Source organism: Ambystoma mexicanum, chromosome 1q, assembly GCF_040938575.1.
Source record: "Ambystoma mexicanum isolate Mex_15411 chromosome 1q, UKY_AmexF1_1, whole genome shotgun sequence".
Classification (NCBI taxonomy): domain Eukaryota; kingdom Metazoa; phylum Chordata; class Amphibia; order Caudata; family Ambystomatidae; genus Ambystoma; species Ambystoma mexicanum.
Window position 1 is genome coordinate 673748835 of NC_090922.1, and position 15498 is coordinate 673764332.

The 15498-nt window shown below is 45.8% G+C and overlaps 1 protein-coding gene across 1 annotated transcript in view; it reads left to right on the top strand.

The window, feature by feature from the left end:
* Positions 1-15498, top strand: part of LOC138535220 (kinetochore protein Nuf2-A-like) — a 528523-nt gene that overhangs the window by 95281 nt on the left and 417744 nt on the right. The window contains exon 4 of the mRNA XM_069641278.1: positions 12375-12451. Coding sequence (XP_069497379.1) covers positions 12375-12451 — 77 coding nt within the window. The remainder of the gene's footprint in view (positions 1-12374; positions 12452-15498) is intronic.

Below are 15498 nucleotides of genomic sequence, written 5' to 3' on the forward strand. Positions count from 1 at the left end.
TAGAGTTAAGGTCTTCTTCGAAGGTGCCAATGGGGCCTGGCGGGCGGTAGATCAAGTAGATGTTAAGAGTTTGGGTGTTAGTGAGTGGTATTTTGACTGCTAGTGATTCACAAGAGAGGGCATTGGTCGAAGTAGCTAGTCTCATGGTAAGACTGCACTTATGGATGAAGGCGACACCACCTCCTCTGGAATTGGGGCGGTCTTGGCTCAAAGTAGAGTAGTTATCTGGGACTGCCAACATGAGCATAGGGCCTGCTGCTGGGTGTAACCAAGTCTCAGTGATGGCAAGGAAGTCGAGGTCTTCAGTAAGGATTAAGTCTGCAATTTCTGTAGCATGAGCTACTAGCGATCTGGCATTGATCAAAGCTCCCTTACTTTTAGGGCTAACTATGTTTTTAGAAGTAGTGGCTATGTTTTTTGAAGTAGTAGTATGGCGCTTGTCTTGTGTAGGTTCAGGAGTGCCCTGTTTGAGGGAGTTATGAAGGGGTGTAGGGTAGCGGTTTTGTAATGGGTTACTGGTTTGTGTGGAAGGATTTGGTCGGAGTGGCAACGTTCTAGAGTTTTGTGTGGTGGGCAATGAGCGGGCAGGGGGCTCATGGATTTTGGCTAGTCTGGCTCTAAGTCCTAAGTTCCTTTCTATGGTGGTGCGAGGGTGACTGGAAGGTAGCAGTACCTGAGGGTCATTTAAATCTAAGTATGGTACTTGGTTGTTAAGCCTGGATAGGGCTGGCATGTTGGGTAGGTGTTGAGCCATCTTGATCGGTAATGCAGTATTGAGGCTGATCAGGAAATGGGCAAACAAGTTAGTGGTGAATAGACACATGCTAAATGGTGAGGTCGAGAGTGTTGTGAAGCGCTGAGTAAGACCTGAATTTAGGTGACCACAAGTGGTTGGGATGGTCTACGTAGCACCTAGATATGGGTAGTTGATATGGCTGGGATGCCGTGGGTGGCCTGGGTTTGAAGTGTAGGGCAGAGTTACTGAGAATATGTTGAATAACACACAGGAGGTAGAACAAATATGGCAGGATGGCTGCAGTGCCTAGGTCGACAACTAGGTGGAAGTGTGGTAGGTTGGCTAAAATATAATGAGCGACGCCTAGATTAAGGCAGAGCGGATTGGCCACAGTACCTGAGTAAACAACTAGCTTCGAAGTATGGCAGTTTGTCTAGAAAGCATGGATAGGCTGCTAGATTCAAGATGAGGCAATTTGGCTAAAGTGCATGGGTAAACAGCTAGATTCAAGATGGGGCAGTTTGGCTAAAATGCATGGATAAACAGCTAGATTCAAGATGAGGCAAATTGGCTGGAGTGCATGGATACACAGTTGGAGGTTGACCAGATTTCAGGCAATCTAGGTGCCACTTAGCAGGTGAGGTTAAGATCAACATATTCACACAAGATGTCAATGCAGTAATTCAGATGCAGTTCTATGCAGAGCAAATTTACAGGCAGTCTGAATGCGATTTCAGCAAATGAGTTTAAAATCAACATAGTTGCAACTTTAGCAACTTAGTTTAGTCAGATGGGCAGAAGTCCTTGTGAGACTATACTGAAGGTCATGCTAACATCTTACTGGTTGGTTTAATGTGGGTAAAAGGGGCTTCAATGCTATGCCTAACTGATGCTAGTTATGGTTGGATCCCTTTTAGGCTAAGCAGTGCAAAAAACACAAGTGCAATTGTGGCGCAAGGCCCAACTAGGCTAGTCAGATGTAAAAACACACATAGGCTAACGTGACATGATGGAGGTGTTGCTTTTGGCCAGGCAGCTTGCAACTAAATTCCCTGTACCGTTGGCATAAGTTCTGTGACTGGTGCAGAGATCACAATGTTGATCCTTTTCAGTGCTCCATTTCTATGGTTTTGTCTTTCTTACTTTCTTTGGCCCACAGGGGCCTTCAAGTGGGTACCATTAAGGGTTACCTGGCGCTGCTGTCTATCTTTAAGCGCTCGTCCGAAGAATGCTCTTACTTTAAGATTCCTTTTGATTTCTCAGTTTCTTAAAGGACTGACAAATGTATTCCAGCCGTCCCCTTTCCAGGTGCCGTTTTGGGATTTGAATTTGGTTTTGAAATTTCTCGGGGGTGCTCGTTTAAACAGTTGCACTCTTGTCCTTTGAGATTACTGTCCTTCAAGACTGCGTTCTTGGTTGTGGTTACTTCCACTTGCACAGTAAGTGAATTGCAGGCACTTTCATCTAAGCCACCCTTTACTGTGTTTCACAAGGACAGGGTTGTACTGTGAGTATGTCCCTCTTTTTTACCTAAGGTAGTTTCTGAATATCATTTGAGTCAAAAGGGGTTTCTTCCATCTTTCTACTCTCCTCCTCCTGGTAAGGAAGAGGAGCAGCTCCATCGGTTGGATCCTAGGAGAGCCCTGAGCTTTTACATTTCTAGGATGTCCAGGGTCAGAGTGGTTGATCAACTCTTTGTAGGATATGCTGGACACTGTTTGGGCCGGCTGTTAACAAATAGACCTGTCCAGGTGGATTATCCTTACCATTACGGAGTGTTACCGATTGGCGGGTAAGGACCCTCCTGAAGGGATGAGAGCTCATTCCACTTGGGGCGTGGCTACTTCCACCGCACTCCAGCGGGGTTCGCCTATTAGGAATATTTGTGATGCCGCTACATGAGCTTCCATCCACACCTTTGTTAAGCATTATTCCCTGGATACAATCCATGGTCAGGATATGGCCTTTGGGGAGGCGGTTCTTTATTCTGCAATCTAATTGGGTACTCTAAATTCTTTTCCATCCTCCATTTACTGGTACTGCTTTGGGAGTCTGTCAAAGATGTGGAATACGTTGGACACAATCCATTTGAAGAAAAAGTTACTTACCAGCTGGTAACCTTCTTTCGACTGGATGTTCCTCCAACGTATTCCACATCGCCATTCCAGCCTGCCCCTCAGGAGAATTTCCTATGCGATTGCAGCTTCCGTTTCTGCAAGGCTAAGTGCAGTCAAGCAGGCATGAGACTGATGCCACACGTTCTGGGGGGAAAAAACTTAAATTGAGGCTATGGGCGCCATGCGTCCTATTTAGAACATCCTATGGCGTCTCCATCAATGGAGGCCTTCGAGGGACATTGACGCCATCGATGCAGTCGAAAGAACATTACCAGTTGGTAAGTAACTTGTTCTTTGCAATTACACTATCACCCAAGATGGCTCTAGACTAACTTAAGCCACTAATTATATTTGGAAAAAGTACTTCATTTTACAAAGGCAATTTCACATGAAAGTGGCACAAAAATGCATTGTTTTAAATTTCCTTTCTTGATATAAAGTAGATTGGGCTTAAAGAAACATCATCTCATTTTGTGTTCAATGATGGTGTGCTGATATTCCAATGCCCTGTGTGTTCCCCCGTGTGTCCATGTTTTCCAATTGTATCCCCTGCAGTTCCTTTTCCCTTATGAGCTTAGATTTTACATTGGTAGTATTCATCTGGACAGTTTGAGGGTTGATTGGGGGGCAGGGAGGGGGGTTCAGTTTACCTTTTGAATGTGGCTTCTGATTTTTGTAGAGTCAGCTGTGGACATAGCCTGGAATAATTCCTTCAGCAAACCCTCCCACCTTCGGGTGGCTTATTTGGAACCCACATTTTAAGACTTATCATCCTTTTCACAATGGACTCTTCTCCCATCTGCTTGGGGCCAATCCTCCATGTTAGTCTCCCCATATTTCATAATCCTTTTCCTGTGTGCATGCAATTATATCTTCCCTTGCCTTGTGAAGAAGCTGTGGTTTTTCCCATGATTCAGGATGGAGGGGGTCAAAACCACTCCTATTGAAGAATAGCCGATTTTGTTTTTCGGATAGAGCTCTGCATGTGAACATGCAAGATTAATAATTAATGTAAGATTCTGTACTTCGATGTGCACATTTGGATACAAGTGTTGCCCTTTTTCTGCCTATTCCAAACATGGTAGGGTATATATTTTGTTACATCATTTGGTAGTTATAACTTCTCTCTACAAACTGTCAAATGTCCGTGTCGATCCGAGCTTGCATTGCAACACAGCAATCCATTTAGTAAAAAAACATTAAATGTAAGATTTCCCTAATGTTGAAATGAATCCAATTTTCTAGTGTGCAGTTTCTGACGCTTTCATACTTCTGGCAGTGTGTCACATATATACTCCTTTTGCCTGATATATTAATGTTTGAGAGCAGATGTCTTTTGCTGTGAATCTGGTTCATAGCCTTTCTTGGCTCTTTTTCTAATGCAGTGTTTATGGCAGTCCTTAACTTTGACATATTATGACAAGCCCTTTGAATCCTACATGGCTGTCGGCCATCTGTTATTTTCCCAAGCTGGCCTTCAGAACCGGTTTATACTTGACCATTGGCCCTTTTTGTAGCCTTTTCATGTTTTGTTCATTCCTGATCCAGTTAGGCCTGGAAATACATATATGAAGGGTCTCAAATTCCCCTGTTAGACAGTTTTAAAACTGCCCTTACAATCTCAAGCAGGTCACTTGAAATGTCAAATGCAAGGATTCAGTACCTGGGGCCAAGAAGTGCTCCAGGTAGGATTTTAAGGTGGGAGTATGTTGCTCCCTATTTTGAGACTTCAAGAGTAAATCCAAATTGAAGACAGTAAAAATGGTTTCACCTTTGCAAGAGAGTAAAAGGTGTTGGACAGCCATCCAATGTGTGCATAAAGTTAAAACCTTTGGAAAATGCTAGAAACAATATAGTCTTATTTCATGTTATCTGGATTCAAATAACGTATTACACTTGTGGGAAATGCTCATGCAATAACTTGTAGGTGTGTGCTATCCAGCTGCATCTTTATGAAATCGGGGCACATGACCCCACCCCACCCCCGCCCTCAAGAATTTACTATAGTTACAGAACCGTATACCCACTAGTTGGGTATTCATAAATAAAGTCAATTTCTCTACCAGCATCGCTACTATGCCTTTCCCCCTCTGACTGTTGCAGTCTCTTTACCTATGTTACTTAGAATTCTGAACTTTAGCTTGCATAGCATCTTGATAGAAATGTTATTGTTAGCATGCACCACACCTAGATGGAATCCTTAACCTGGCCTCCCTCGCATCTAGATAGAAATGTGAGTGTTGGCACGTGCCACACTTGGATGGAATTCTTAGCTTTGGTCTGCGTCACATCCAAATAGAAATGTGAGTGTTGCCATGGCCCACACTTAAATGAAACTGGGAAGGATGACAAGTGCCACACTTGGATGGAATTGTGATCACTAGCCTGCCCCACATCTAGACAGAATAATTGCGGTTTCCGGTCAAATGTTAGAATACAAAGGATCGAATGACCTTTTGTTCGAAAGTAAAAGGATCGAAAAAAAGGTTTGATTTTTATTTATATATATATTTTAGTTTACAATGTAAAAAAAGTTTTTCATAAAAAGAAAACTGGGGACTGGGGGAGAACACCCCCCCCCCCCAATAAAAAAAAGAAATCGAACTTTTTTTCGGTCCTTTGACTGTCGAGAAAAAAGGCATTTGAGCCTTTTGTTTTCGAAACATTGACTGTGAACCGAATATTGCAAATTAGCAAGTACCACACTCAGATGGAATAGTGAATGATGGCAAACATCACAGCGAGACATAATTGCAAGGACCACAATGCCAACTAACCAATCTACTAACAATTTCGTCCCTCTGCATACACCTCTCAAACTCTAACCAAACACAACCACAAGCCTAAAACAAAGCAATCCGCACAAACTTCACCACACTGCAACAACAAAACAAACCACACATAGACTTGCACAACAGCACATGACGACTACCGACCGTAAAACACCCCAAGCCCAGCCAGCGGACCCACCGGGCTGAGGCTGCCAACAGCACATCACTCACTACACTCTTGCACTTTTCCATCTTATTCCCACTAACCCACCCACCCTCCCTTTTTCAGAGCGCCAGGGGAGCACTCCGCTGGTGATAGTGCGCGGTACAAATATCCTTTAACATTAACACTTTTCCATCTTATTCCCACTAACCCACCCACCCTCCCTTTTTCAGAGCGCCAGGGGAGCACTCCGCTGGTGATAGTGCGCGGTACAAATATCCTTTAACATTAACATAAGTTTCATGGCCTCTTCTCATGTTTGGCTGTACCCTTACTGTTGCTACTTTGTTTCCCTGTCTCCCACTTTGTTGCTCTACCTCTCCCGATTGAGCATTTCCATGCTTGTTGTGTTCTCTTGCGCTGTATCGCTCTGCATATACTGTCTTGGAATACTATTATTGCTGTTTCTCTCCTGTCTTGCTGTCTCCATTGCTGTAAAAACCAGTGCCTCTCGCTCATTTTAATTCCTGTTTTCTCTCACATTGTATTACTCTGGCTCTGCCTCCCATAATTACTCTTCAGTTGGAGAATTAGTGGGTGGTTCCTTTTTAAATGTATGCAAACTTGCTTTTCAAAGTTAGGCTGGAAATTGCAGATTTAGGGCCTCATCAGGGCTTGGGTGGAGTGGTAAACTGCGGTGGTAACACCATTAGTGCTGCATTTATCGCTTCACCCAATCTCGAGTTGGGCAGAAAGAGGGAGTTTTACCTACAGCTTTTTGCTGGAGGTAAAAATCTTCCCCTTCTGCCCGTTTGCGGCGCCAAGGACCCAATGGGAATGGGGATTTACCTCCCCACCGCAACTCGGGATCTGGCACAAATTGCGCCAGACCGAGTTGCGGTAACGCTAATAGCGTTGGGTGTTATGTTGGCGCCATTTGCTTTGGGATACCACCCAACCCATTATTGAGGCCCCTTTGAGTTTCCCTTCAGCAGATGCTAAATTTGTTTCCATGCAAATGCCTTCAGAACCATCAAACGTTTAACTTCCAGAAAGCTAAGTCGGCTCTGCTACAGTTCAAACCTTTTATCTCCATCTTAAACACATATCGGTGTATGCAGACGCATGAGCTCACCGAGCCATTAACTGGTTTGGAAATCGCAGGTGAAACATTGACCTGTGTGGCAGGTTTATCAAACCATTGAACTAAGTTTCCTGACAGGCTTAGTCAGGAAACTAACTTGTCTGAAAGGCTTGTAGGGTTGGGAGAGCGGCAGTCCCATGCATGGCTTACCTGACATAACTGACTAGTTCCAAGCTCCATGCCTCTTTCAATGAACGATCCTACATATGAAGCAGGAGATGTATAGAAGTACTAGAGATTTGGCAGACATAGGAGAATCTGTGGTTAGAAAAGCACAATACTGAGAGCAGGATGGCTTTAAGCCTACCAAAGCAATGCAATGTTTCTCACTGTCCACCAGTGTGCGTACTACCACCTCAGGAGAATGGAGAGGAGGGCTTAGAGACCGTTTCTCTTCAGTGCTTTGGCTACATACTTAAACTGCAAACACCTGTTGGTACTGCGTCATTACAATGCCACTGTTGAAAAATGCAGGTACTGTTCCAAAATATAGGCCTGCTAATAAATCTGGTTATGATGCCACTAAATGTGCTTTAGGCCTGCTGTGAATAGTTAATTGTCCCGTATGTCAGCTGCGCTGAGCAGCTAGGGTACTGTGCTTAAACATATAGCAGAGCTCTTGAGGTACTAGTGCAGTCGACCTTGCTAAAAATATATACAGCAATGTTGGGAAGTGTTGACCTAGTCTCATTTAAATAATCACTTAATACCTAGTCCTGATGGGGGAAGGACTGCTAATGTCCAATTAAAATTATAAAAATCCAGCAAAGAATTGCTGGTAGGTTTGCACCCTCCCCATCTGTGTGAATTATACCTGCTCCGGTGGATGGGGGTGGGGGGCAGGGGGTAATAAATGTAACCTTCAGACCACGGATCGGCAGTTTCCTTGCTCGCTATGCTGGGACTAACAAGTCAATGTGCCCTTTAATGCATGCACTCACACACAGACACATACATGCAAACACTTGCAATATGGTAAAACTATAACAAACATATGTACTAATTTAACATCCAAAGCCTTTCATAATAAGAAATGCCAAACAGCTGCTTGCTCGGAGGCTCTCATAAAACTAAAATGCATCAAGAACCTCAAGCCATTAAATGCTGTTGATGTGCTTACGATGGAGAAAACCTAGTATGAATTTCCTATGCAAATCACTCAAACTTGAAAAAAATATTCTTCAGCAAAGCGGCCTCTATTAAAACAGCGGTGATAAACGCCACACAAAAGCAGCACTTGCTAGAATATACGTTTACACTGCACTACATCAATTTTCTAAATCAGGCTCAATAAAAATGCCAATTCTGATGAAACTTCCTAAAGTGTCAAAGCAATTTGCAATGCACATTAGTGATGCAAAATTCTTAACATTATAACACAGAAAATCAAATAATTTGAAGAAAGTGAAAAAACACACACTAATTTATTTCTAAGTGTTACACTTTGCAGATTCTAAAAATATTTGCTAGAATAAATAACCAACACAGCTAACAGATCATGACTCGGCCCAGCTGCTAAGAATAGCCTCCAAATGGATACGAATAGAGGGCTGGGGCCAAGGAAATCGCATATGGCTTTACAGTCAGTGTGCATCTTCTTTGTGTACACCAAACCTATAATAAAGATGCAGGCAAATTTTCTCTGCACATGGCCTATCCATTATACAAATTGCTTTCCTTTCTTTACTGGGAATCGAAGATCATTGCACTTGTGACAATAAACCAGACTTTCCAATATCTGTCCCCTTCTTCCGCAAACCTTCTGAGCCTACTGAATTATTTTGGAAGTAAATGCGTTCAAAGGTTTTGGCCCTATCTTTTAGATGAGGCCTAGTTCTCGTTTAGTTCTCAGCCTTGTCCTTTTGAATTGTCACACAGAGGCAGAAAGGAAATATGTAATCTACACTGTTGGCGCTACATGTGAAGTCCGCTCTCAAAATTGATTGCAATCCAAATATTTTTTTCACAATATTTATGTTGTTGTTCAGCATATACGTTTGTATTCAGTATTTTGTATTAATGGGTTGCCATTTTTGTCATACCACTGAGCAAGAGGCAGAAATGTCCAAAAAATGTCATAATTGGAGACTAGTGCCTCTCCCTTGCTTCTTCAAGAAAGCCTTTTTAAATTCACTCGATTTTAGGTCATCATCCATTGCTGCATTTATCTCCACGTTCCGTAGACATACCTGCCTATCAGACAGTGGCCTTCTTCATCCTGACGCAGCTTTATGTGCACCCTTCTGTTTTTCAGCCAATTAGTCTTAAGTCTACACCCGCAACCCTTTGACTGGCTGAGGTGCTTCTGTAATCGCTACACAGATGCCTGCTGTTCTGCACCGTCTGAGGCTCATGTACGCCAAAATGCTGAAGCTAAAATACCACAAGTTTCCACAGTGGCCGTTGCCTCTGTTGTATTAAGTCTACTGCCTCTCCTATTTGCCCTGTATTGTTAGTTTTGTTTAATCTTTTATAAACCGATAATCTAATCTGGAGAAAGGAAAAATAACTTGCCTGTAACACTACAGTGCTAGTATGTTGCATAGATGCACATACGCCCACTCACCTCAGTTTCAAAGCATGGTAGATGTTTATGCTCCACCTGCTTGTTCCAAAAAGCTCTCCGTGTGTGACCCCTTAGAAAAGGTCTTTGGGTGGCCACCTCATTGGTGTGGGGGGGGGGGCTCATGGCCTAATACATGGCTTTCATAGTATCTCAATCTAGAAAAGGTATTAGCACTGGGAGCTAGAGTTACAGGTAAGTAACGTTTCCCCCTTATTTTTGTGTTATGCTTTATGGTTCATTACATATCTTTAGCAAAATCAAACACTCATCCAGAAAAAGGAAAGAAACAATTGTCAAGATAAAATCCAGTCCTCCAAACCACTACAATTCATATTTCTCGATATTCTCATGTTAATAACTTCTTGCAAAGTCCTCCTTGATCCCTAGGATCCATCCACTCTTACAATTTGTAAGAATTGTACTGCAGCTAATAAAACCTCCCACCATTCAGCCGTTGTCAGAGTGCTAGTGCCGTCTAAAAATTCCTTAAAATTCTGTGTTCTTTCCTTGGTTAACCATGTGCAAAATGTGTTGTAAGGATTCTATCACATCGTCTTTCTTGCAATAACAGCATTTCCTGTCTCCAAGAACCTCCCAATTTCTAACGCATATGATCTCCTTGCTCTGCAGCCGGTTTAAACAAATTCTCATAAACTGCCCCCTGTAATAGCGGTTTGGGTACTTGGTCAAATACAGATCCCACCAACCTGATCTTGTGTCGGCAATGGTAGAACAATTTGTATTATCCAGTCTTTTCTTATGATGTTATCCAATCAAGTTCCTGCAACCTCTTTTTTTACTTCTGGTTACTTATTAAATCCCTCTCTGTTAAACATAAGCTTTCCAACCACTCTCTAAATGAGACCCATTGCACCAGCCTCCTGTCACTATTTGTTTCCATCTTCTTTTTCAAGATCTCAAATATCACCACTGAGTCGTTTATTATGCATTTTCTCTAAAAAGATAACCTTTTCCATTGCACAGATGCCCACAAAGATGTCATACCCAACTCCTGATGTAATACTTGAATCGGGACAGACTTCCAACGTCTTTTCCAATTGCACCTCTAAAATTGGCCACAAACTTTCCTTTTATAAAAAGTAGCGATTCTGCTCTGTATGTCAAGATGGCTAGCACCTTTGATTTATAGAACTCCCATACTGGCTGTAAAGAAAAATCTCCCAAATGTCCTTTCTATTAGTTTTGCTTGGCTAGCCATCATTAGGGTTCTACTGAGTAAGAGCTTTTCCGTCTGAGCTTCTATGCTACTTTTGTGTACGCACACGCACGCATGTACACCCCCTCAAGCCCCCAAGTATTTCAAGTATTTGACTTGACTTATTCTACATTCGATATCCCAAGTATACATGTAAAACTCTCTTCCCTTTTTGGATTTTGCAGATTTAGTATTTTGTTTTTCTTAGTTTTTAGCAGAAGGTTGTTTGTCTTGGTGTACTCCTCCAACATATTTAGTTTACGTTGCAGCCCAACCTCTGTTTGATCCAGCAATATTAGGTCATCAGCATATAGAAGCCTACTGACCACTTTACCACCCGTTTTGGAGGCAAGTAACTTGCCTGGCTTAACGTTTTATCTAAGTCTGACAGAAAAGGCTTTAAAAGTGTGAGTGCTAGTAGACTGCCTTGTTTCAGCCCTTGTGGGCATCGCTTCTGATAAAAGGCTGTCCCTGGTCAATCTGACACTGAGGCTTGTACCTTTTTATGAAGTGCTTTCGAAGGCTCTAGTAGCGACCCAGGAGAGTTTCAAGCAGACCACTTACTCCATAATTTATCCATGTCCACACGATCAAAGGCTTGGACTAAGTCTACAAAGGACAGGTGTGTTTTGCCTTTCCGTTTCAAAGCCCTACTTTTCAGAATGTTTAGGATCCTACACCTCGCTCAAAGCCTCTTTGATAGATGTCTTTTCCCTTTTTTGTGACCTGCACGCAGATGATTCTGCTGCTCCAGGTTCATATTGTTTATTTTTAAATGTAGGTAATACCAAGAATTGGACCTTGTGGGTTGGTACATATTTCATAAATTACTATATGGGACTCTTCTAAGAAGGATTTGAGTACCATGCCCAAGGTTCTGAAGGTGATCTTGGTTTCCACATTTAACCAACGCAAGGAGTCCAAATTGGGAGAAATGTGCGCAAAGCACTGAATTAGCATAGCTGGAGAGCTGTCTTGGAGTCTCGTTGGAAGCAAAGCAATGTATGTTTGGGTCGTCTAATACAGTCACTATTTCTGTATTCCAGGTGAGTACAGCCTGCACCCATAAAAGGAAAGTCTGCTCAGAAAAATTGTGTGAATAGAATTTGTGGCATGAGGGGAATGCTCAGTATGCCAACAGTTAACCCTGATGTTCATTTCCAACAGTGTTTGAATATCATGCGAATCATGGTGACAGAAATGGACTAATTGGCACATTCATTAATTTAGAAATGGCTAAAATAATGCTTTCTAGGTTTCCATAAATTGTTTTTCCTTTGTATCCATCCTCTTGCCCACATGTACTCCAAGAATAATGGTCACCTATTGCAAACACAAACGATGCAAAACCTTGTTGGTTCAATTTACGCAATTTTTATTGAAAAACTCCTCAAACTGGCCTAGTTTGGATTTTTTTGGGAAGAGATGGAGAACTATACAACTACATATCATTGTGGCAAAAAAATAACATGGCTATTTTGGGCGTCTCAAATCTTCAAAACGGCTATTGAGGTTTAAATGCACACACGGAAGCTCTCTAAATAAAGGCCTTGCACCTGATGATGCAAGTTCTGGGCACTTATGAGATTAAGGTTTGTCAACCATGTGTGCCTTTGCATGTTGTTGTGAATTTAGACTGAGTATGCTTTGTTTAATTTTAGGGGCCAGTGAACATCGACATTCAATATTTCAACATATATGAAGGATTTTTACCCATTGGGAACGTTCTTGCCTGTGTGTAAGTACCAGCAAATGCAGAAAGTGTGTTTTGGCCATCAGAAAAATGATTATCTTCACCTCTAAACTGTGTCAATATTAAAGTGCACACTTATCTTTATTTTTCATTAATTGGGTGTTTCACTCTTTCTCCAGCATGGGGTCTGGCATGGATTCACATGCTCATGAATATTCCCCGTCGTCAGGCTGGGAATCCTCGGTAAAGAAAAAACCAGTATCGGTTTCGTTTCTGATCTGTCTTTCGTAGTAATAACCAATCACTGGTCTCTGCGTCATACTGACCACAGCCAATGACTGCCCTCTACCTAAGCACCGCCTCTGGCAGCCATCTTCAGATTTTTACCGCACGTTCATGTGTTGGGATCCTCGTGCTATTGCTCTCGAGCGTTAGTGCTATTTTTTCACGTTTTTTTCTCAAAACTTCGTTTTTTCCGGTCAAAAGAGCCTCAAGCTCCACCGACTCTCCATCCAATCAACGGGGACCCGTGTCGGATTCGTCTGCGCCCCTCAAGGGTGAAGATTTCGTCGAGCTACGTTTGGAGGACTCCAGAAGCTTCTCAGGCCCGGACATGGCCCAGGAGAAGGGAAGCTCGACGCCCGGAAAGCTGTTCAGGGTCTGCCCTGGATGCCAGCTGCAGAACGTCTTTAAGGAGGACGAACACTCCTTTTGTCTCTACTGCTTACATGAGGACAAGACGCACGTGGAGAAGGACACTGCGTTTTGCGGCAATATGTCGGAGCGGACCATGAAGGACCGCCACCAACGCCTCGCCAACTGGCTGGAAGGGAAGAGCCCGTTAGGCGACAAGAAGAGGAAGAAATCCGAGCGGTCTTCTAAGACCTTTGAGGACGCCCCGGCGACGGGGGTCCAACACAAGGCCAAGCACCGCGAGTCCGCTGGCACCGGGAGCGCCGAACGGTCGGGCTCTACGGGCGCCAGACAGGGCGCACCCTCCCCGGCACCTTCAGCCACGAGCCAACGCTCTGGGTCGGGTAAGAGGAAGGGCGAGCACCCGGCGAAGCTCCTGGAGAGGCCCCGGTCGAGCTCGAAGGCCCCATCGGAGGGGGAGCGAGGCAGTGTCCCCCCCCCCTCAAGGATAAGGCGGTGAGCGCACCTAAGGTGGTGAAGGCCTTAATCCATCCGGCCAAGCCCTCTATCGATACTGTCGCGGCGGCCCTGGCTCAGCCTGTGGAGGCTACACCAGTGGTGGCGACCTCGGGGCTCAGAGTCTCCCTGCCACCTCGGAGGGAGTCCTCTTTTGTGCCCATCGATAGGACCCCCGTGAAATCCCCGGCGGGGAAGAAAAAGGGGGGGCAGGGCGTCGTCGTAGATTCGGCTTCAGAGGAAGAGCTGATCGAGGTCTTAAGCCACGGCCTTGGCGTGGATGAAGATCGGCCTGTCGGGATGGATCCCGACGCAGGTGACGACGACAGCGTCGAGGGTGCCGACGGGGCCTGAATCGCCCGTCGGATTCCCCTCTGCCAGCGCCGCAAGACAACTCGGCGGCCATTTTGTTGGCTATACAGTCCTTATGCTCAGAGATAAGGACGAGACTACCGTTGCCGACGGAGGAGCCTCTCCCGTCGGGGGATCCTGAACCGGGACCTTCGGGTGTTCCCCCTCCCAAGAAAAGAAGGATTCACCCTCCACCTCCTTTTCAGCCGTGGCGACCCATCCAGCCCTCCTCCCCGTCCACCCGAGGGGATGATACGGGGACTGACACGGCAGCGACGGGTACGGACGACGAGGTATACGACGAGGATCTCCCGTCGTCACCTCCCACCAGGGCCTCTCCGCCCGACGAGATTGGATCGTTCCACTCCATGATCGCCAGGGCATCCGAGCTTTTCCAACTCTGCCCTGAGGAGAAGAAAAAGGAAGGATTCCTTTATCAACGGCGCGAGGCCAAGAGGAAGACGGTCCTCGCGGTGCCTCTACTGGACGACATTTGGGATGAGGGCCTCGTCCTCCTCAAGAACCCTTCCACGATGCCAGCTAGAAGAGACCGGTACGAAAAGAAGTACCGGGTCCCGGACACGGCCCCCCTGTGCCTCCGGGCGCAGCCTACCCCGGACTCCGTCGTCTCCGCGGCGGCCAGGAAGAAAGCGGGGGGGGGGGGTGCGGCCTCCACATCGACTTCCCCAACGGACGGCGAGGGAAAGAAATTGGACGCTATGGGACGCAGGGTCATCTCGTCTGCAGCGACGACGATTAAAGCGGCCAACGCCTTGGCTATCGTGGCCCGCTACGACAGGGAGCTATGGTACAAACTGGCTCCCCTGCTGGACTTCCTACCGGACGACAAGAGGGCGGATGCCCTAGAGATCCTACAGGAAGGTGAGGTGGCGTCGGACCACGCCATCACTATTGCGACGGACATCGCCGACACTGGATTTCGCCAGTTGGGCAACGGCGTGTGCCTTAGGAGGCGTGGATGGCTCAAGGCTACGGACTTCCGTCAAGACGTACAGACCAGAGTCCTGGACATGCCGTTCGATGGGAACAACCTGTTTGGGAAAACAGTGGACGATTCCCTTCAGGCCATTAAAGCGGACACTGAGACGGCCCGGGCCCTTGGGGTTCTACAGCAACGACGGACGCCCTTTCGGAGCAGCGGAGGCAAGGGCGCCTCCAAAGGTTCCGGCGGCGGTTTCTCTACCTACCGTCAAGCGGCCCGCTCGTCATCTCAAGAGGCCTACAGAGGACGAGGCAACTCTGGAGGACCCCGCCGTCGTCGCCAAGGAGGTCAAGGCGGCAAAGCCTCGTCGAAACAGGATTGAACCGGCCGTGGGGTCGGGCCCCCACCGAAGCACCCCGGTGGGAGGCCGGCTGGCGAGCTTCGTCAGCGTGTGGGAGTCCATCTCCACCGACCGTTGGGTGCTGGACGCCTTGGCCCGGGGCCACGCGCTCGAGTTTCAAAGAAGGTGCCCGCGCGTCCCCCCCGTGGCCAGGAGAGAGCTTCACGTCCCTCAGCTTCTCCTGGAGGTAAAGGCGTTGCTCAGGAAGGGCGCCATCGAACTCGTCCCAAAGAGGCTTCGGGGCTCCGG